This window comes from Lontra canadensis, unplaced genomic scaffold (assembly GCF_010015895.1).
Source record: "Lontra canadensis isolate GAN:19392208 unplaced genomic scaffold, GSC_riverotter_1.0 scaffold122, whole genome shotgun sequence".
NCBI lineage: Eukaryota > Metazoa > Chordata > Mammalia > Carnivora > Mustelidae > Lontra > Lontra canadensis.
The window spans coordinates 1,522,368-1,543,154 of NW_022631116.1; the positions used below are offsets into that span (position 1 = coordinate 1,522,368).

Consider the following 20,787-nt stretch of genomic DNA (forward strand, 5'->3'; position numbering starts at 1 on the left):
AAAAAAAAAACAAAAAACAAAGGTCTGGAGTCTTAGCATCAGAAGGGCACCGTATTTACATCTACAGTTGGTGGCCAGTACAAATCATTGCCAGACAGTCCTTGGAGGCAGAGAACAGTCTAGACCCAGCTGAGCCCTGGGAACGCACAGTCCCAGGCGGGGTGGGGGTGTCTAGAGCTTGTCCCGATGCTCCGACCGTAAGAAGAATGTGGGAGCGATAAAGGCTGTGTTTATTATTTATTTATTATTGGAATAACTGCAGCCTAGCTAGGTACAAAAGCAGTTATAAACCATTTATATTACAGAGAATTATTTATTCAGGTCTCCATTCTACTTTATGTTGTAAAACCATTAATTGAATTTCCAGTGAGTGGTTTAGAAGATTAGTGATACTAAGGAATGGTAGATACATAGCACCATTTCATGGGTTTCTTGTCACCGATTTCTCATCTCGACATGTGACCAAGACACCCACCATCAAGGGCAAGCGTTCCGAGGCCACAGGCTGTGTTTTTGCCAAGGGCTCCAGTTTGGGGGTTTCCTGCACGTGAGCGTGAGGCTTCGCACGGGGTTGTGCGTGGCACCCGTCTCTGTGGGAGAAGCACGGGGCCACCCACAATTTAAGGGTTTTGGCCATTCAGGGTTTCTACCCACACTTTGGTTTTCTCAATGAGGTGGAGTGGAAGGGAGGTATCTTCTTTCAGATAAAAGGGAAGGGGCAAGACGGAGTTATTTCATGTCTGGGCAAAACAAAAAGAACGAAAAACAGAGAACGGAAAATACTGAGCTCGATTACACGGTTAGGATGTCAAGTTCCTTAGCTACTTCTTTAAGATTCAACACAAGGCTGATGGTCAACATAAAAAGCAAACAATACTATGTACATATATGTAAAAAGTGTTATAAATAGGTTTTATAAACCATAGATATTATATACATCTTCAGTCAACACTAACCCCCCCCCTTTCAACTGCTTTCTGTTTGGTTTGGTTTGAGTTTGGGTTTTTTGGCTAGCTCTTTTTTTTTTTTTCTGGTTTCTGGTTTCCTTCCTCCCTTCCCCTAGGTATGCTCAGTGCCTCAGACCAGCTGTCTGGGCGCCTCATTCACGTTTCCGCAAGATCACGTATATGACACCGCTGAGAAGGGCGAGGGGGAAGGCCACCCAGGCCAGGATGTAGGCAAAGCCATAGGAGTACTCCGAGTTGAAATGCCATTCCGGGTGCCTCACCGTGTAGATGGAGGCCGCGCTCATTACGCACAGACCTGGGGAAAGAGAGAGGCAAGTACGGTGAGGGAGAGGTCACGGCGAGGGGTCCCCTGTCCACCACCCCCAGTGTGGATCCCATAGAACCCTGGGTACCTGCCCCCACCACTCCCTGCTCTTGACTCACACACACTCACAAACACTCACACACACCGGGTCGCCCAGTCTTTGGCTGACAACACTGTGCGAGAGGAGCATATCTGATTCCGGAAGGAATGCGCTGCCAGGTTGAGAGGAGGGGCTCAAAGATCTAGAAACCCCAAAAAGTTATCTGTTCTCTGGATCCGATCCATGTTGACCTAGACCAGCATCTCCGCGGTCCCTTGTCATCTTTTCTGGCCCGTCTCTGTTCCTTTAACTGTCACCACTTCCTAGTCGACGGCAAGAATTTGGGTTGTATGGTAAACCCGCCTAGCTCTTTCCAAGGAAGGCTGGGCAGTCGGCTCCCAGGGAGGGAGCCCTTGGGACCCCGGGAACTGCTCTGCAAGTGGGCGGTGAAGTCATCTGAACCAGTAAAGTGAAATGACACTCTGCCACCTGAGTTGGCGCGAGGGCCAGAGCACGGGGCTCCAGGCAGAACACGGGGCCCCTTAGCAGGACTGCATTGTATCAGCTCGAGTGATCAATGCCTATGGGCATCGCTAGGCTTACAAAGGAATATAGAGGAACAAGAAGGGGACGAGGAAGGACAGGATATGACCAGGAGGCAGAGAGAGGACTTGGTGGGGACTTGGTCCATTCCAACAGTTCCTGGTGCCCCCAAGGTTGGGTCTGAAGCCCAAAGAGGAGAGGAAGGTTACTGGATACACAGATAAATCAGGAGAACTTTCCCCTGCCTACGTCTGCACCCTTTTGGTGTGGGAAGGACAAGAAAAAGCTCTACCTAGGGGCTCTTGAAGCAGGCAAATTTAAGAGTGATGGTCTATGCCCACAGTGGCAGTCCGCATCCCCCTGAAGGGAGGGGTCCGGTGATGCCAGCACCCCAGCCCGGAGCTGCACAAAGCCTGCCCTGTTCGCTCTGTTCCCTCCTGAAAACAGGGTCTGTGAGAGGCTCTGAGTGGCTTTATTATAAATCCAGCATGCTCTGCGGGATTCCTGTGGTTCCAAAGCTCCCAGTGCCCCAGACCACCTACATCTAACCTCACTGCTATTCGGGCTGCTGTTCCAAGGGACACTGCAACTTTGTTTCAATAAAGTGCATAAGTGGGACTATGTTACATTCGCCACTCTGATAAGACTGTCCTTCTCCAAGTCAGAGGAGAAAACTCCCACTCTGCTGGCCCCCGCTAAGAAAGCCACACAATGGTCCTGGAACTACAGTGGGATGGGATCCAGGATCTGCTACCTACAGAAAGTTCCAGAGACAGCCAAGATGCCTGCGTGAGGGGGGGAAACCAGAGCAGGCAAACTGTCATTCGGGGAAGACAGCCGTTTTGATCTGCCAGGAACACGCTTTATTTGCCCTGAGGCCCGTGATCCCCAATTCCCATCCGCCATGGCCCCCCAAGGCTCACCTCAGCAAAGTGCAGATTCACATCTTTAAGAAAGATTGCGGCTGTCTCTTGGGAGACCTACCTAACGAGGGCAGGGCTGTGCAAAGAGAAATGTGACCGAGGGAACAGAGTGTGAAAAGGCCAGGCCAAGGCCTGTCACGCTGGCAAGGCTTCCAAATGGGCCATGCGCCTAACCAGCCGCCTCATGAAAAAGGCCACAAGAGCTGTGCAGACCAACCGTGCCTGGATTTCACTGGGAAGGAGTGAGCATTCCATCTGTGACCAAGAGGGACAGAGGGAGGCAGGATTCACAAGCATAGTGACTAAGCAGATGGCCTAGTTTACATGAAATTTGCCTGAGGAACATCTCAGAGGCAGAGGAATTTGCACTTTGCCAGGATCTGCAGTGAGCTGAGCTAACTCACAAAGCCGTGCTTTGTAATTACTGTCGTCAGGAGACTGATGTTTTAGGGAATATGTCATTACAAGACTGTCTGTCTGTACAGCCCTGGGATATAGGGTAGTTGATGCCACACGACAGTCCCGAAACATTCATCCCCGTAAATGGGTGGTAACTCGCTTCCTCACCCACCGGTAGGTGGGGGCGCAGCGATGAAGGTCCCCCATGGGGAAGGTTGCTGTCACACCAGCAAGCTTTGTGCCTTCCTTCCCCATGGACAAGCCATCTGTGCTCTGGGAGTGACAGGGACCTCCTGGTAGGCACCTGAATCCGGAAGGGCAGTCAGCTATCAGTGGGGGCCACCAACCCTGTCCAGACAACATTCGAGAGTTTCTCCCTATCAGGGCTGCTGGATCTGGAACCAGCTCTCTAAAGCCCCCTTGAAGAGGAGGCCTCAAGCCCCCTTCATAGCAACAGCAACCACGGGTGAGTAATCAGAGCCCCAAACCTTTGGATGGGAGCAACCAAGGGGCCAAAGACAAAGCAAGAAATGGCGGGAAGTCTCGAAACTTCCTTATCTCCATTGTGTTTGGCTCTGAACACACGTACTGAGCGCCTACTGTGTGCATGCACTGTTCTGGCTACTGAGGAGGGCACCACGATGGATAAGACATGACCCCTAGTTTCAGGGGGGAGTGTCATTCAGGAGCAGACATGCCTGCAGAAACTTCCAATATGGTCTGACATGATTTCAAGAGAGGGAGAGAGAAACGCATCAGATGATGTCCTGAGAGGATGGACATGCACAGAGTCCAAACTGGGGGCCCAGGGAAGCCTGACGGGGGGAGGCGGTGCTTGACCCGAGTCTAGAGGGTGTGGAAGAGTTAGGCAGCGGAAGCAGGCCCTGACAAGAATCCCCCAGGACACGGGGAGGGCAGCGTGAGGGGAGGTGGGAGAGCCCCGAGTGGCACGATGAGGAAGTTGTGGTGGGAAGCCCATCGTCAGCAGCGGGGAAGCATGATCTGCGGTGGGTTTCAGAAAGGTCACTCTGGGAGAAGCGTGAGAAAGGGATTTCGGGGTGGCAACAAGACGGGATGGGAAGGCACCCAAGTTGGCTTTTGCACAATGACCGTGGTGTTAGTGAGGACAAGAAGAGAACAGAAATGGATGCAACTTCCACACAGGAATGGACTGGAACTGGGTTAAGCCTGGCATGGCCCCCTGGTGGGCTAACTTAGCTCACTGGGAAAACAGAGACATCTGAAGGGCCACAGGATAATGGCTGGGAGGAATGAGCCATCAACGGAATCGAAAGGAGCATAGGGACTCAGGGAGTTAGATCAGTGACCTCCGCAGAAGCCAGAGGGAACCTGGCTAGAAAGTAAACGGGGGTACAAGGAGCCTCGTGGCACTGGTTGGAAGAGTGAGCGCCTTCAAGTCACCAACCCCTGGTTCTGAGGGTCTTGAGGTGGGGCAGGAAGAGGCTGGAAGGTCCCTTCCTCTGAAAGCGCTGGGCTCTCTGTCTGACAACGCAGAACTTTCTCTGCCCTGCTGGCCCAGCTTCTGATTTCAGCATCCAAACGACCCTCACCACCTTGAAAGCCGCCCACCGCATTCCCGGATTCCGACCTGGGCACCGCAAATGCAACGCCTGGACTGGTTCACTGCGAGGGGGGCAGTTCCTAAACGTGGCATCTGGCTGCTGCTGCCCTTGACCCCTTCGGAATAGGGAGCGCCCTGTGTTCCTATTCATCCCCTAAAGTCTTTCGTTCTAAAGCCCTACGTCGGTATCCGTCTGTTGGACAGAAGAAACAGAGCAAACGGAACCACTTACTCAGGGGTCTCCTTTTACCATCTTCTCTGTTCTAATCACAATAAATAGTAACGACACATGTGACCCGCGTTTGATTCTGCCAGTTGGAGAACAATTGCCAAACAGAGTACAATTATCCAGTCATCCAACAAGCGGCTTATTCAGGGCTTTCTATGTGGCGTGCCCAGAGCCCGGTGCTGGGTCCTGAGTTGTTAAATAGAAATCCAAACACAGGCTCTGTCTTTCAGGTCTGTATCTCTGTGAATTTCCTGATGCTTTCTCATGAAGCGTAACCCAGCCCAGCTGGCTTGGGGTCAGGATAAACACTGTCTGAGAACATGGGTACCGGTTCTGAAGACAAAAAAGACTGCAAAATCCAGAGAGAGGATGGGAATGGCTCTTCTCTAAGAAGGGGGTTTACAAGAATCGATGCTCCAGGAATGGGATGAGTGGTTGGCAGAGAAATTCCTAGAAGACCTTACAGTGGGATTAGGGACAGTGTGATGGCTACACCAACAGTTCCCAACCTTGGATGAACATCAGAGTCACCCAAGGCACAGTCCCACCCAAGACCTCTCCAGGGATGAAGGCTGAGAACTGGCATGTTTGTCAAAGCCCCCTCTTTTTAAAAAGGTGATTCTTTAAAAAAAAAAAAAAAGAGTTAATATTTATTTGAGAGAGAGAGGGAAGGAGAGAGCGTGTGTGCATGAGCAGGGGGAGGGACAAAGGGAAAGGGAGAGAAAGAAAATCTCAAGCAGACTCCCTGCTGAGCACAGAGCCCGACACAGGGCTCGATCCCACGACCCTGAGGTCAGGACCTGAACTGGAACCAAGAGTCAGATGCTCAACGAACTGAGCCACCCAGGCGGCACCCCTAAAAAGATGGAAGATGTACATCTAAGATGGAAAAACAATGAGCTAGATGGAGCCTCTTGACACGTCTCCAGGAAGCAGCCAACCAAAGAAGTATGTAATCAAGTGTGAGACTTGTGGCTTATTATGAAAAGCAGAAGGGGATGAGGCAGCAAAGCAGGCGGACGGATAAGCACCCACATAGGTATAATCTAGAGCAAGCAGAGACAGCTCCTAAAGCTACAGTCAGTCCCGACAGCCCCCCACACCTTGTACCTGCCTTTCCCGCACGCTCAGGTGTGATCTATGAAGACCACAGCTGGGCCCTCCAAAGGGATGCTAGGCGGGGGCAGAGCAGCCCAAAACAGCCACCTGGGAGACTCCAGTGGCTTCCACTTAAAATGCTTCAGTGCAGAGCGCCTGGGTGGCTCTGTTGGCTAAGCCTCTGCCTTTGGCTCAGGTCATGATCCAGGGTCCTGGGATCGAGCCCCGAGTCAGGCTCCCTGCTCAGTGGGGAGTCTGTTTATGCGCACTCTCTCTCTCTCTCAAATAAAATCTTTTAAAAAGATAATAAAAAATAAAATAAAATAAAATAAAATGCTTTGGTGCTTTGAAGAAGTATGGGAATCTCTAAGGGAAGACCCTTTCTCTTTTAGTCCTCCACTTGAGTGGCAAGACCCTACAGAGCAAGATCAAATGCAACTTTCCGGAGAGCCTGGGGTTACCAGAGGATCCTTTCAGCTCACGTGAACTGGCTCTCGCAGTTAGGGACAGAACATTCTTCAGGTTTATACGTGATGACCGCTCCTGTGGCTCGACACGGCTAATTCAAGACAACTTCCTATTTGAATAGGGGCTGCCAGGCTGACAAACTGATAAACTGAAATTGGGTCCCATGAGAGATAAGAAGCTACACTCAAAGGGGAAAAATGAAGAACAGATCATGTGCTTTTAGGTTTTTTATAAAGCAGAATTCTAACGGGCTTGCACTGAGTTCAGAGGAGAGCCAGAACAGGACAGGTTAGCAAATCCATGCTGAAAAAGCAGAGTTTCTGCCTTCGGTGTTGGGTTCTGTGGCAATTTTGGTGGATTCGGCATCTCTAGCGATAAGGAAGTTCCTAACTAAATACAGAGTTCTTGTGTAACGAGGGGAAGTGGAGGCATATGTTGTTCTTGCGTGAGTTGGGTGACCCTGGGGGCTCAGGATCCTCTCCTGGTCTCAATTTATCAGTAAAGTAACACATTTGATGAAAGTTCTGTTTCCTAAGTCTGGATTGTTTTATCTTGAGGACACATCCATTGATGCAAAGGTATGATCATCATTTGACTTGATATCAAACTGTAAATGGCAAGCCAAAAAAGAAATCCCAGAATACTTTCTAGTTTTGTGTATTATTTCTGGAAGCAGAGTGACTAATGATAGCTCTGCTTCTAACATACCTAGGAATGATATCTTACTCCATAATCTGTGAGTTAACAAAATTGGCAACACTCCAGGAGCCTTCCTTGCTATAATAAAACTAAGCAAGTAGCAAAGCACTCTTCGATTTTGAAATCCTCAAATGGTACATACTGAAATGTTGTATTTAAGGATTTAATGAGAAGGAGCTGTCTAGTCTAATTCCTTCTGCTGGGAAAGGGTAACTCTCCAGCTTCTAGAAAAAGGTCATCAGCATTCAGCTTCAGGCTGTGCCTTACCATATAGCCATGTGTAAGCCATTGTATCCACATATCCATTCATCCATCCATCCATCCATCCATCCATCCAACCAGAACACACAGGCTGTTTTCAACCTTCCAATGATGCTTCCGAGCAAAGGATGGTGATTCAGCACCATGGACATTCCAACAACCAACAAAGAGATAGCATAGCCCTTTGCCTACTCAGCCAAATACTAGAACATCCCACAGGACATGGATGTATTCTGGTATATATGGAGTTTATGACTTATTAGCATGGACTCTAGGAGCCACCACCCCATCTGCCCCTGACTTCTCTCCAGTGTTTGCTGACTCAGCCAACTGGGAGTCAACAGGCAGAAAGATAAAGAGTCAATGGAAAAAAGACATTGCTCAGGATAGAGAGACCAAGTTGGAATACATCACCCTGTATAACAGGAGCTTCTCGGACTCTGCATATTGTACATATGGATAACCTGTCCAGTGGGAGAACGTGAAGGCAACTTAAGGAAGAGACAAAGGAAACCTCTCGTGTGTCATCATGGCCCCATGTTTGGAAATGATGGCACATTACACAGGGGTGTCAAAATGAAGACACCTAAGGATGACAACAGTAAATCAAAGCCCACCAGAACCCTGGAGGGGGAATAAAGGAGAGTAAGAATCACAGCTTAGAGGAAGGACACAAGAGCAGCAGCACATCAAGGCCACTTTCCATGCCGAAGCAAGGACGGCTCCTTGGGGCGTAACATAATGTACAGGGATACGCCCTCAAGACTGGCCTTGGCTCTACTGATATTCTTTGCATTCACTTCTGGTTATGTGTCCAGAGTATAGCTTCATTCCTGGTGACAGGTCTGGCTGGGTTAGGGACCTTCCCACCAGAGCCCCTAAGTCTTATTTCCTATGGATCTCCTTCCATGGCATAGTGGAGAGTTCCCAAATTCTAAGGTGTAGGTACACACACACACATACACACATATCTGTACTTTACATAAACCATCCAAGGTACAGACTCACAAACATCTGTCCTTCTGGGGCCATGTCCCTCTACGGACTCATCATTCCCCAGCCTTGCACAGGCAGTCTCCACATGAACTAGATATCATCTCCAACTTACCGGCAAGGATCTGGAAGACCCCAGTGATGTAAAACCGGCCCCCTTTGGTGAGGGTGAAGAGCTGGCAAAAGAACAGGAACAGGGACAGGACACTGAAGATGATGGACAGGATCATGGTGGCCTGGACAGACTGCAGCCATTCTGGGAGGGGAGAGACACCAGGTTAGGAAAAGCCAGCCAGGGCCGGGGGAGAAGCTGTGCCATGAGGAACATGGCGCCTGGCGCACCATGACCCCTGAAAACCACAGTCCTCCCAGGTGACGGAAGCCTTTTTTTTACGAGCAGAACTCAAACCATTCACTTGTATAATAAGGGCTGCAGGAAAACAGCTCTAGTCCCACGACTAGGAATTAAACTCAAGTTAAAATATATTGAACTCCTTCCCAGTCTTTTTGCCAAATGAGTTACTCCCACATAAGTACGCGGGTTGAAGAGGGTCCGAGCCCTGCCCACTGCCTTCTCTCTTCTTGCCCTCAAGGGGTTTTCAAGGGCTTGCTTCTTGGATCCCCTATATTCCAAGAATAATTTAAAACCACTGTTCAAAATATCAACATCCCCCCACAGAGAGGTTGGGATCGTGAGGATGGCTGGGAACAAACACTACTGATGCCAAAACCAATTTTGTGGTAAATTGGAAGAAAACGATGGTGGAGAAGGGCGTGCTATGAACATCCACTTGTTCAGCCAAGACGTGTCTTGGTCAGGCTTAACCCCAGTCGTGAGCCTCCGCTCGGAGCGGTCTGTGCTCGGTCATACCACCAGGTGGGACGCCGGGTTCTACTTCCACAGCTTCACTGACCTGCGCCCATTCCCACCCCTACCCCTCCTGCCCCAAGACTGGATCAAATCCCCAAGCTTCCTACTGAAGTTCAGGCAGAAAAGGGAATTCTGTAGCTGACAGTCTGCTGCAAGAGAATGTCATCTCGGGAGAGAGGAGAGAAGACGACACAGCCGGGGCTCAGCCCTACAGAGGGAACCTATGGTGTCCACCTAGGAGAGCCATATTTGGCTTTGTCCACCTGTCACTCACGTCCTTTCCTCCAAGTGCCAATCATTGGGGGAAGGTGTTGCTCTAAGCAAGGCGAAGCAACTGGAGAAGGAGAAGCCACAGGGCTCTATCCTCTCAGCCCAGTAACTGGGTGGTGTGTAAAAGCTTCGAGAATCGCATCCATGCTTCACACAGTACTCCAAGCTATGAAATCCGCATGGCTTATCCTCAGTCCCGGAACACGATGACCGTCGTTTGAGTCACAAGGAAATCATGGCAGAGTTTTAAGGGCGCTGGCGGGGTTAACTGAAGAAATTTCAGAGATCCACCAGTCCAGCTCCTTTGTACTGACAGAGATTTCCGGAGATGTTCTGAGGAGCCCAGCTGGCACGGCCAATCGGGGAGGCCCCGGATTCCAGTCTAGTATTCTTTCTACCATGACAGAACATTTGCTCCTTTTACGTTTCCAATGTCTTGGTCAATTAAGGTAAGAAAATGATGTCCCAGGTTATGAGCTATCCTGACTTCATTTTTTATATAGCTCTTAATTTAATCTGTTTGTCTTTCTCCAGCCTAATTCCTCTAAGGGAGCAGTCTGCTATAAAGCTAATGTTGCCGTAATGTTATTTTTTCCAAGGTAAACCAGTTATCCAGTGCTCTGGTAGGTGAGGCTGGAAACAAAGATAACGTGAGACCCAAATCCAGAACAAAAACAGTGACTGAGTTTTTTTTACTAGGAAACATTCTTCTGGGTACACTCTCCCAGGCAGTGTGGCTGGTGCAGATGAAAACCTGGATTTCCTCCTCCAATTCTGAAACCTTTACCTGACTCTTTACCTCTCCTACCACTAACAACAGACCTCGCATTTGGAGAAAACTCACAATCTTCGATGCTATATCTACAGGAATAGGAACAATTCCTTAGACTTAGAAATGCAACTAAAGCCTTCTTAGAACTTCTTTTACCAATAATTTGAACTTGAGTCCCAACCCCACTACAATGGAGTTATTTTGCCATAAGGTGTCAAATTATATCAGAATTAGGGACTCAGGGAAATTTTTATTCAGTGAATATTTATTTGCTGAACATCTACTATTTTGAGGCCAGCTCTATGGTTAGCTCTGGGGATACAAGGCTGAAGAAGCTTTTCAACCATAAGTACAATAAAACACATACATGAAGACAGTAAGTCGAACTACATCATCAATCACAATATATGTAAATGGGTTCAAGTCACTCGTTAGAAGATGAAGAATTTCACCTTCAATGACATAATTCCCATTGATAGTCTGATATAAGAGATACACCTAAAACAAACAACAGCCAAAAAAATCAAAAGATTTTAAGAAGAGGTGCCAGGCAAATAGTAATAAAAAGAAAGTAAATATATCAATAATGGCATCAAACAACACAGAATTTAAATTGCAAAAGATGAAAAGAGCCAAAGAGGGATACTTCATAGTGAGTATGACTATGAAGTCATAGTATGACTATGAAGAAAAGATAGTTATAAACTTTTATGCCTATAAAATAGCATGACTCAGGGGCACCTGGGTGGCTCAGTGGGTTAAGCCTCTGCCTTCGGCTCAGGTCATGATCCCAGGATCCTGGGATCGAGCCCCGCATCAGGCTCTCTGCTTGGCCGGAAGCCTGCTTCCCCCCTCTCTTTGCCTGCCTCTCTGCCTACTTGTGATCTCAATCTCTCTCTCTCTCTCTCTCTCTCTCTATTAAATAAATAAAATCTTTAAAAAAAATAGCATGGCTCAGAAAAGGTATAAAGTAAAAGATAATTGGGAGACTAGAAGAAATTGACAAAGTCACAGTCATAGTGAAAGTCGTTAGCATACCTCTCTCAGGATAAACAAATCAAGCAACTGAAAGAATACAGTAGCAGAGAGATTACTGGTAACAGAATTAACCATTTCAACTTAGTAGCTATACAGAAAATTTGTGTCCATATAACAAAGACCGCAAATTATTTTTAAAATGTACAAGGAACAGTCTTAAACATTATGTATTAGGTGACGAATAAATCTCCATGAATCTCAAAGGAAGCAAAAGTGATACAGGCATAAACTGAGGCAAACAGAAAGTAGGAATGAAAAACAAACTGGCGAAAATAAGATTGGAAATTTAAAAATAGTATTTGGACAAAGAAATCAAGATGAAAACTAAAACTCTGCTCAGCAGGGATTGGGATTGAGAGAGTAGTAAATGTCAAATCTGTGGGCAGTGGTCCAAGCCGTACTCAGTGGAAAATGCACGCCCTTGGAGCATTTACTGAAAAACACAAATACTGGCAAAGAATGAACTAAACTTTCCACTTAAGAAGTTAAAAAAGAAATAATTAAATGAATCCAAAATGAACTGACTCATTACTGATGAGAGCAATTGTTAATAAAATTTAAAAAGGACAAAAATACAATTAATTAAAGACTCATGTTCTTTGGTGGGGGGCTCAAAAAGGCAGACAGATTTTATTAAAGCACATAAAAGAAGTGCTAAAGACATAGAAACATACTATCTTCCCAGATAGAAACACTCAAAGTCTTAACAATGCCGCTTTCCCCCAACATAATGTACAAATTCAATGCTAACCTAAAATATATCCCAACTGGAACTTGTCAAATGCTTTAAAAACTTATCTGAGGGGCACCTGGGTGGCTCAGTGGGTTAAGCCTCTGCCTTCGGCTCAGGTCATGATCTCAGGGTCCTGGGATCGTGCCCCGCATCGGGCTCTCTGCTCAGGGGGGAGCCTGCTTCCCCCTCTCTCTGCCTGCCTCTCTGCCTACTTGTGATCTCTGTCTGTCAAATAAATAAATACAATTTTTAAAAAGGAAAAAAAGAATAGCCAATAAACATATGTAATAGTGTTCAACCTCATTAATATTCAAGAAAACGCAAGGGAAATCCACAAGGAATGTGATGTCAATGTTTATCTATCGAACTGGCAAAAATCAAAAAGTTCTTAAGGTCAACTGAGTACATGTATGAGAGATACCCCTGAACATTCAGATGAATGATAATATAAACAACCTTCTGTGACCGGCAATTTGGCAGAATATATTTAAATTGTTGGATGCCAATAACAGGACTCCACCATTTAATCACTACACCGTGGATAAATACTTAAACATACTCCAAAGAGACATGAATGAGGACTGCTCACTATACCATCACTCCCATGAGTGGCAATAAATTAGGGTAAATCCCTCCAATGGAATATTTTTGCAACCGTTAGAGTCATGAGTTAGATCTCCGAGACGTCGAAGGACTAAGGTGTCCACACAACATGTTGTCATTATGGAAATACACACCAAAAAGCTTTATAAATAGGTGTAACTATGCACACGCACACACACACACACACACACACACACACACGCATAACTCTGTGTGTGTGTGTTTGCTGGAAAAAGAGCCAAAGCCACGCCAACTGATACCCACAGCTGCCCCCAGGAGCTGGAGCTAGAATGGAGGAGAGTTTGGTCTCTGCTCAAAGACCAAATCTGCACCGTCAGATTTATTTTTAATAAGAAGAATACTCTCCTGTAACATTTGAATAATTAAAACTAACTTAAAAGATCCCAAGGCAAAGCAGCACAGCAGGCCACAAGAAGGTTTCTAAAACTCAAAGAATACTTGGAAACTGGACAGGACTGGTCTTCTACCTGCAGAGAGTAAAGGGACTTCTTCCCTCGGATGCTCTCAGATGGCAAGCCGGGGAGATAGCCAACGGGGCCAGGAGGGAGCAGCCTCCATTCCAGCCCCGACAGGCTGGCTGAAGGTGCGTGGGGTTATTCAGAAGGAAGCCCACCATGTCCTGAGGAGATTCTGAAGTGTGGAGGACATTTCTCCAGATCCAGAATCCTTCATCTGGATGGGACTCGACCAGGAGAGCAGGAATCCCCACTCGGGGCATGGCAGGTGTTGGATCCCATATAAGGACGCGCCAAGCCCGACTGCTGGGCAGCCCAGGGGATGGCTCTGCCACCTCCTTCTGCTGACCACCGGCTTCACTGCTCAGTTACCATGTGTTTGGCCTTGGATTTCTCTTCTCTGACATGACACACCAACTATCTTGCAGGGCTACCGCAATGATCAAGAGAACTGATAGGAAAGCTCTGCCCAGGGATGATACGAGTCACCCCATTTAAAAAGCTGATGTGGAGGACCAGGGCAAATAAGCATTTACGGACTGTTCCAGGGTACGGTTTCTGGGGTACCTCTGGCTGGGTCACTCTGGTAATGAAAAATGGGAACCACAATATTCCCACAAGCCATATGATTAGGGGACCAACCAGAACTCCAGAAGCATTTGCCAGTATTTGCAAATTATCTGGAAAGAGGCAGACTGTGACTATTTTAGGCTTTGCAGGCCAAAGGTAGGGTCTCCGGGGCCATACTCAGTTTTGGCACCTTAGCACAAAATTGGTCTCAGTCACTACGTGAATGAATGGCCGGGGTGGGGGCTCTCATCCAGTAACAGCTGACTTACAAAATCAGGCCCTGGGCCAGACTCGGCCTGCAGGGTGTAGTGGCCAACCTCTCCTGTCGCAAAGCAAGTCAAATGTACAGGACGTCATTATTAAGGATAGAGAGACAACTGATGTAAGGGACAGAGCTCTCAATGACAAACCTGTTTTATAGGAAGCAAACTTCACAGGACACCAACACTCCAAGGGGCAAATCTGAGCTCCTACCCGAGCCCCAGGGCAGGACGACTCTGTCTCTCCAATTGCAAATTTGCGATCATTCGCTGAGCCAGTAATGAACACCCACAGTCATCCCCCAGACCCAGCTCAGTGGCTGGCCCCAAGTGGACACCTAGGTGAATAGTGGTGGAATTCCCCCTGGCAACGTTTTCATCTCCAACCTTGGTGCAGAGCCTAGGAATTAAATCCCCTGAAACTCTCTGCAGGCATGGTTTTAATGAGATTGCCAGGTCCAGGAGCTGCTGACAGCTCTCTGACGTGGGCCGCGGGTGCAGGCAGACCCAGCTCCCCCAGCAGATAAGGGCAAGCTTGAGTTACCCAATGATCAAAGCTCGCCTCAAGGTCAGATTCCTGCTGCCGTGGCAGCTAAGCAGTAAAGGAAGGACATCTGCCCCCGCAGCTGTATTCTTAGCCCCGGGTTCTGCAGTCCAGTGGGTTATGGGCTCAGAGAGGATGAAGCACTTTGAAATGTACCAGAGCATCCGCGACCTTCCGCGTCCTTCATCGAGGGCACAGAGCCACCTGCCCTTCCCATCCTCCTTGCCCCGCAGGGAGTCCCGCTGGGCTCCGAGCGACTCCTAAAAGCTTTCTGATTCTGTCAACAAAAGAACCGGTTTTCTTGGAAGGGAGAGGAAGGACAGGGGCGGGAAAGTCACCGCATACATCGGGGAGGCCAGGAGAGAAGAAAGCCTCGAAGAAAGAGGCCATCAGAGGGGATGAGTCCCAACTCCAAGAGATCGATGGGATTGCACAGGTGCATAACACTGGGCTGCTTTCAAAAGCATGTGACCGAAAATAATAAAAGCACATGACCAAAAATAATAATAATTTTAAAAGTTAAAAAAAAAGTAAAAACACAGGCTCAACAAGGCTGGGCTCCCCACCCTCAAACTTCCCCATCCCCCTGCCATCACAGTGCCATTTTCCTTACATGGCATTCCAGGAATAGCTGACCTGCCAGGAAGCCTCCATCCTCGACAACGTGGCCTTTGCCCTTGGGCTTTGCCCACCAGCTGGAGCACATGCAGAAAACCAGCCTGGGTCCCCCGCCCCGGTGGGTTGGGGGGGCTTCAGTTTCATCCCCATTCAGACCAGCCAACGGCTTTGAAAGGACATTCAGGTCTCAGGCTGGAAGCAAGCTGAGTGCAGGCTCTCGGCCCACAGACAGCCGCCCGGAGATCACAGAGACAAGGAAGGCCACCAGGGAGAAGGATTTTCCAACACATAGTCATGGGAGGGGGCGTGTTAACCAGAGCAAAATCCACAGGAAGAAACTGCAGGTCAAGGTGTTTCAGCTAAATCTGAATTAACCATACTCCTGATTAACAGGCTTAGTCGTAGACGCAAGGAGGAGTCTTTCAGAGCCTAACTTGCATCTGTGGTTTGACACCAAAAAAGTCTTATTCTGCTGACTAATCCTGGGGCTTGAAAGGGGAATATAATACAGCACAGAAAGTACCTGAAAATAGGAAGCTGTTGGAGGCTTCCCTTATTTTCCGGTTGGAAAACGCTAGTAATCAGAGGATCAGGTTAGGCTAGGCCGTGTTTCTCAAAGAATTGTTATGGGGTCCAACGGCTGAATAAAAAAACAAAAAAAAGAGAGGAGATGGGTTCCACGGTCAAGTCCATTAACCTCCTTCCTTGAATGTTAATTATAATGTGTAATGAAACACAGTAAAGGGGAAAGGAATTCTTGCCATATAAGAAGCCTTCTTAACTTTAGAATTTTCGTGTTTTTCAAACTGACTCAACAGAAACCTTTTTTTTTTTTTTTTTAAGAACAGGCCTCTTGGAAATAAATAAAATCTTTAAAAAAAAAAAAAAGAAGAAGAAGAAGAAGAAGAAGCAGCCTCTTGGAACCACTGGGTTTGGCCAGAAAAATGGCCTTCAAGGACAGAAAGGCATTGTTTATGAACTGTATTATCCAAGAGAGCACAGAGGATGAGCGGGAATGGCTGCGTTATTCTCAGGATCTTTGGGTTTGAAAGGCATTCTCCACATAATAATCACCAGAAGCCCCCTCTCCTTTCAATCCTGGAATTATTTTCAGAAAAGCCAAGCATCACGGTGATTAAGACCTAGAATGGGCACAGTAACCCCACCAGGCACAGTAACCACCACCCCGTTCCCTTCCCCTAGCACAACACCCTACTCTCCCCTGCGCAGCTACTGAAATTCTACCTAATTTCCAAGGCCTGTCTCAGAGGCCACCCCCACTCAAGACCTGATGTGGTAGGTGCCAAATCCAGGCCTTACCTCCATACTCGCTCTGCTAGGCAACCAAGACACCGTCCCAGGTTCTCAGTTTGTTAGAGGCAGGCCCAGGGCAAAAAAAAAAGCAAGGAGTCCTGAGGTCTACTGCACTGGGCTTTCCACCACAACACACAGAGGATACTGAGAGGTTGAATAATATGTTTGAAATCTGATGAACTAAACGAGCCTGCTTTCTTTAGCTTTCTTTAGCTTTCGAAGTCACTGGAGCTAGGGAGGGAGAAGCGAGACTGGTGTGGCAAGGTAATGAGGTCCCCATTCTCTGTTCATCCACATGGTAGTCAAACCACCACCTCAGGTTCTGAGGGGTAGGAAGCAGCTCGTGCCCGCTCTCTAGAGGCAGAACGTGACATAGCTGGGATTTCGGAGGAATCTTGCCAGCCCAGGAGAAGCCACGGAAGGAAGGAGGCATCACCCAGACAAGGGGAGAGCCTCGAAGACAAAACTGAGGTCTCTGAATATTTGAAGTGAGCCTAGGGACACTTCAGAAGTTTAAACCAGGCAACCTGGTCAAACCCCAGTCCAGCCCATCAGGCAGGAAGGAAACCATCAGAAATGAGCAGACCTAGGAGGGGACAGACTTGGGTCTAACAGCGACACCACTCATGACAATGACTCACAGCTCCCCTCCTGTATCACTGGCCACTCTTTCCCAGTCCCTTTGGCTAACTCCTTCCTGTACCCCGTTTAATCACTGGGATATCCCAACACTCAGCTCTGGACCCTATGCCTTTCTTCCTGCCCTCCCCTCTCCTTCCTCACCCCCCACCTCCTCCTCCAGTCAGCACACTCAGCCACCACTGGCCTCTTTCCATTACCTCCTGGAATATTCTTCCTGTGGTTCTTCCCATGACCAGTCCTTCCCGTCTCCAGCCACAAAACCAGAAAGTAAGAGGCCTTCCGTAACCAGCTCCCCCCACCCTGGCGACTTTTTATGTCATCATTCTGTCTCCTTCAGAATGCTTTCCTCTCTCTGCCCTTGAGTATTTATTGTATACTCTGGGTGTCCCCCCAAAAGTCACCGTGAGCCCCACTAGAGCAGAGACTCAGTCCTTCTTGTTCAGCTCTACGGGGTTAGTTTATGTATGTGCTCAACATATTTGAGGAATATAAATGAAGGGGACTGTGCTGTTAGCTTTTTGAAAATGAAAGAGGCTCTCTTGAAAGGTAGTGAGGTCCCCATCACTGGTAGGATGAACATGGGATGGGTGTAGCAGAAAGTTGTCTGAAGCAATGTGCAGCAGGAAAGAAGGATGGACTTGATGGCCTCCCAGGTCTCTGCCAACATTGGGAGTCTACGTGTGTGTCCACAACGACACACTCAGGAGGCTTTGTGCCAGACATCCCTCTCTCGGGCCCTGAAAACCAACACCCACAACCTCAGGCCCCATTACGGCCAATCCCGCTCCTGAAATACAAGAGATGCTTTCTTGACTCTGCTGGATCCTGGAAATGCAATTTAAATTTCTGAAAGAGCAAAAACCATGAGCCTCAAGGGCCATGTGGTTCAGACCCAGATTTGAACAAGCATGCAGGGCGAACTCCTGGATGTTGGCGTCTGATGAGAAACTTCGAGGCTTGAAACATTAGCATTCTGACACCGCATCTCCTCCCTTGCCCCTCCCCTGCCTGCCAGGGCCTCAGCAACCCACAGGGGCCTGTAAAATCAAGAGCCGGTACTTGGGCAGAGATTGTGGGTTGGCCCAGAGAGCCGGGAAGATTTTAAATTGCAAAACATGAATCCATAAATGCAGAGGGCCTCCTGTGTTCTCTCCAAACTGACCAAGAGCTGAGCCACAGACAAGGAAATGGTCTGATGCCCTTGCCAAAATGAGAAGGCCACCAAATGGATTTAAAAGAGAGAGAGAGAGAGAGAAATCTGGAATCAGGGAAGACACAGACAAGTGACCATCGAGGTGGCCCTGGGTGTTCTGGGGACAGACTGGAGGAGGGCCCAGTTTTTTCCATCACACTTTCGTGTTCAGAATGAAATGAAAAGAATTTAAGAATGCATACGTTTTATGTGCCTAACACCTCCGGATGATCAGCTCCGTTCTAAGACAAAGGAGGACTTTTTAAGCGGGGCAGGGCATGGGGGATGGGTTTTAGGAAAGATCATGTCTCTGCAACCAATGAAGAGCCAGCCAAGCAAAGGGCAGGCAAGGTCAGGTCTGAGCCCTTCCAGCTCCCGGAGCCCCAATCAGCCCGTAGCCCGACTCCAGAACTCTGATTCATTCTGCTACCCACCAGGTCCACGCAGACAAAACAAAGCGTTGGGAGAATGCCTGCATGCATTTGGACCTAAAATGTGCAGAATATGGAGTATTCAAAACAAAAAGCATTAGTTCGGTCAACGCAAGACACATTTTGCCAAACTTTCTGGGTCCGTAGATTTTAAACTCACACATGGCGTAAGGGCTCCAAGGAGACAGGTGCCTTCGGGACTTGGGGAGAAGGTTGGTGCATCGCCCCTGCTCCCCAGATCCCAGCCGGAGCTGCTCAGATCTCATTAATTTGAAAACCAAGGCTCTAGGAACTGGCCTCCTCTGTCTCTGGATGGATGGATGCTTATACGGACGCCACCCCCACGGGCCCTGCCTGCCTCACCCCGAGGCTCCGCTTTCTTACTCAAAACAGAAAGAAGCTATTTGTTACTGGATCCTAATTTCCTACCAGGAAATAACATTTATAGCTATTTTGAAAATTAGATGGGAAATGGGTAGACCCCTATGGGATTTCGTGTGAAAGTAAAAGATCTCAATGAGGAAGATGGGCAAAGCAGCAGAGGAAAAGAAAGCGACATTGAGAGCGGTAAGAATCTCACGTCTCGGGACAATGACCAGACATGCATCGGTGCTTTTCTACCGTGCAAGGTTTCTGATGTGTTCTGCCTTACAGATGATCTGGACTACTGCTCCAACTTGGAAAAAAATGGACCGAGATGCATGTAAAACACAGCAGGTCTAAATGGACAGTAAAAGGTAGAAATGCACCCGAATGTACCAAACTGCTTGCTAGGTTCTAGAATGAGCTACAGGCCAGCATGCTGTTCTACCCCTCACCTCTGTCTTCCCGCTATCTTGTCTGCCCTCTGTCCCTCAACACTGCCAGGCCCCTTCCTTGCTCAGAGAGCCTGCGCTGGTTGGCCCCGCTGCCTGGAACCTTCTCCAGATGTTCATACGGCTGACTCCTGGTCATCCTCAAGGGGTCACTCCAGCAAGAGGCTCCCTTTCCCACCCCAATCCCTCATGACACATTAGTCTGTTTCGTTCTCTTTATAGTTCCCTTCCCTGCCCCAAATTATCCAAGTTTCTTGGCTGTTAATTTCACCCAGTAAAATGCAGGCTCTTGTTCACTCTGACATCCTCAGTGTCTGCAGTGGTATCTGGTAGAGGGCAGGCACCCACGGAGTAGCTGTACACAAAGAACAGAGGAGGGGAGAAAGGGAGAGGCCTGAGATGGGAAGTTTATGATCAAGGGAGTTCCAAGATGAGGAGAAGAAATAAGCAATGAGGTTTCACGGGAACAGATCATTCAGGTGGGTTCCTATGATATTGGGGAAATATCTCCATCTGAGGGTAAGACCAAGGAGAGGACTCTGAAATTCTTCAAATCCAGAGTCACAGGCATGGCTTTGTATTTTTAAAAATATCACCCTGGAGTCAATGTGAAAAATTAGTTACAAAGAAACAAGCAAGGTGAAGTGTTTGGGGGCCTCCTCTGTGGCCCTGATAAGTCCTGCAGCCATGGTGACCTTCAAGGGAATAGCCAGTGGCCTGGGCAGGGGAGGCGGGCAGGGGGTAGCTATGAGGGTGCTATGAGGAGCAAGGAGGGAACACATCCAGGCTGGTTGCAGACATGAGCAGCGTTCACTAAAATCTTAGAAACTGTCAAAGAGGTAGGTTTGGTGGAGGAAGGTACAGACTGACCAGTTCAGGGGTGCCTCTGAGACATCCCTGTGGAAATGTCTGGTAAATGGCTGGCTATGCAGGTCTGGAGTTCATAAGAGACGTCGAGGTTGGAAAAAAACAAAGATCCCACGGACGTCACGAAACAATAAGTGTAAAGACTTAATGACTGGAGACGGAGAGAAACAGAGGGAAGTCTAAGGGTTACACACTTTCCGACATGGGGCTCTGTCAGAATGGCGGGATGGTGGATGGAACCCAGGACAGAGGAGAGATGAAATA

The 20,787-nt window shown here is 48.2% G+C and overlaps 1 protein-coding gene across 2 annotated transcripts in view; it reads right to left on the bottom strand.

Moving 5' to 3' along the window:
- Positions 1–1,015: 1,015 nt before the first annotated feature.
- PMP22 (peripheral myelin protein 22) overlaps positions 1,016–20,787 on the bottom strand; it is a 28,945-nt gene continuing 9,173 nt past the window's right edge. For both annotated transcript variants that reach the window (XM_032841267.1, XM_032841268.1), the window contains exons 4-5: positions 8,623–8,763; positions 1,016–1,263 (exon numbers count right to left, since the gene is read on the bottom strand). In XM_032841267.1, the coding sequence (XP_032697158.1) occupies positions 1,100–1,263; positions 8,623–8,763 (305 nt within the window). In that variant the 3' untranslated portion in view covers positions 1,016–1,099. The remainder of the gene's footprint in view (positions 1,264–8,622; positions 8,764–20,787) is intronic.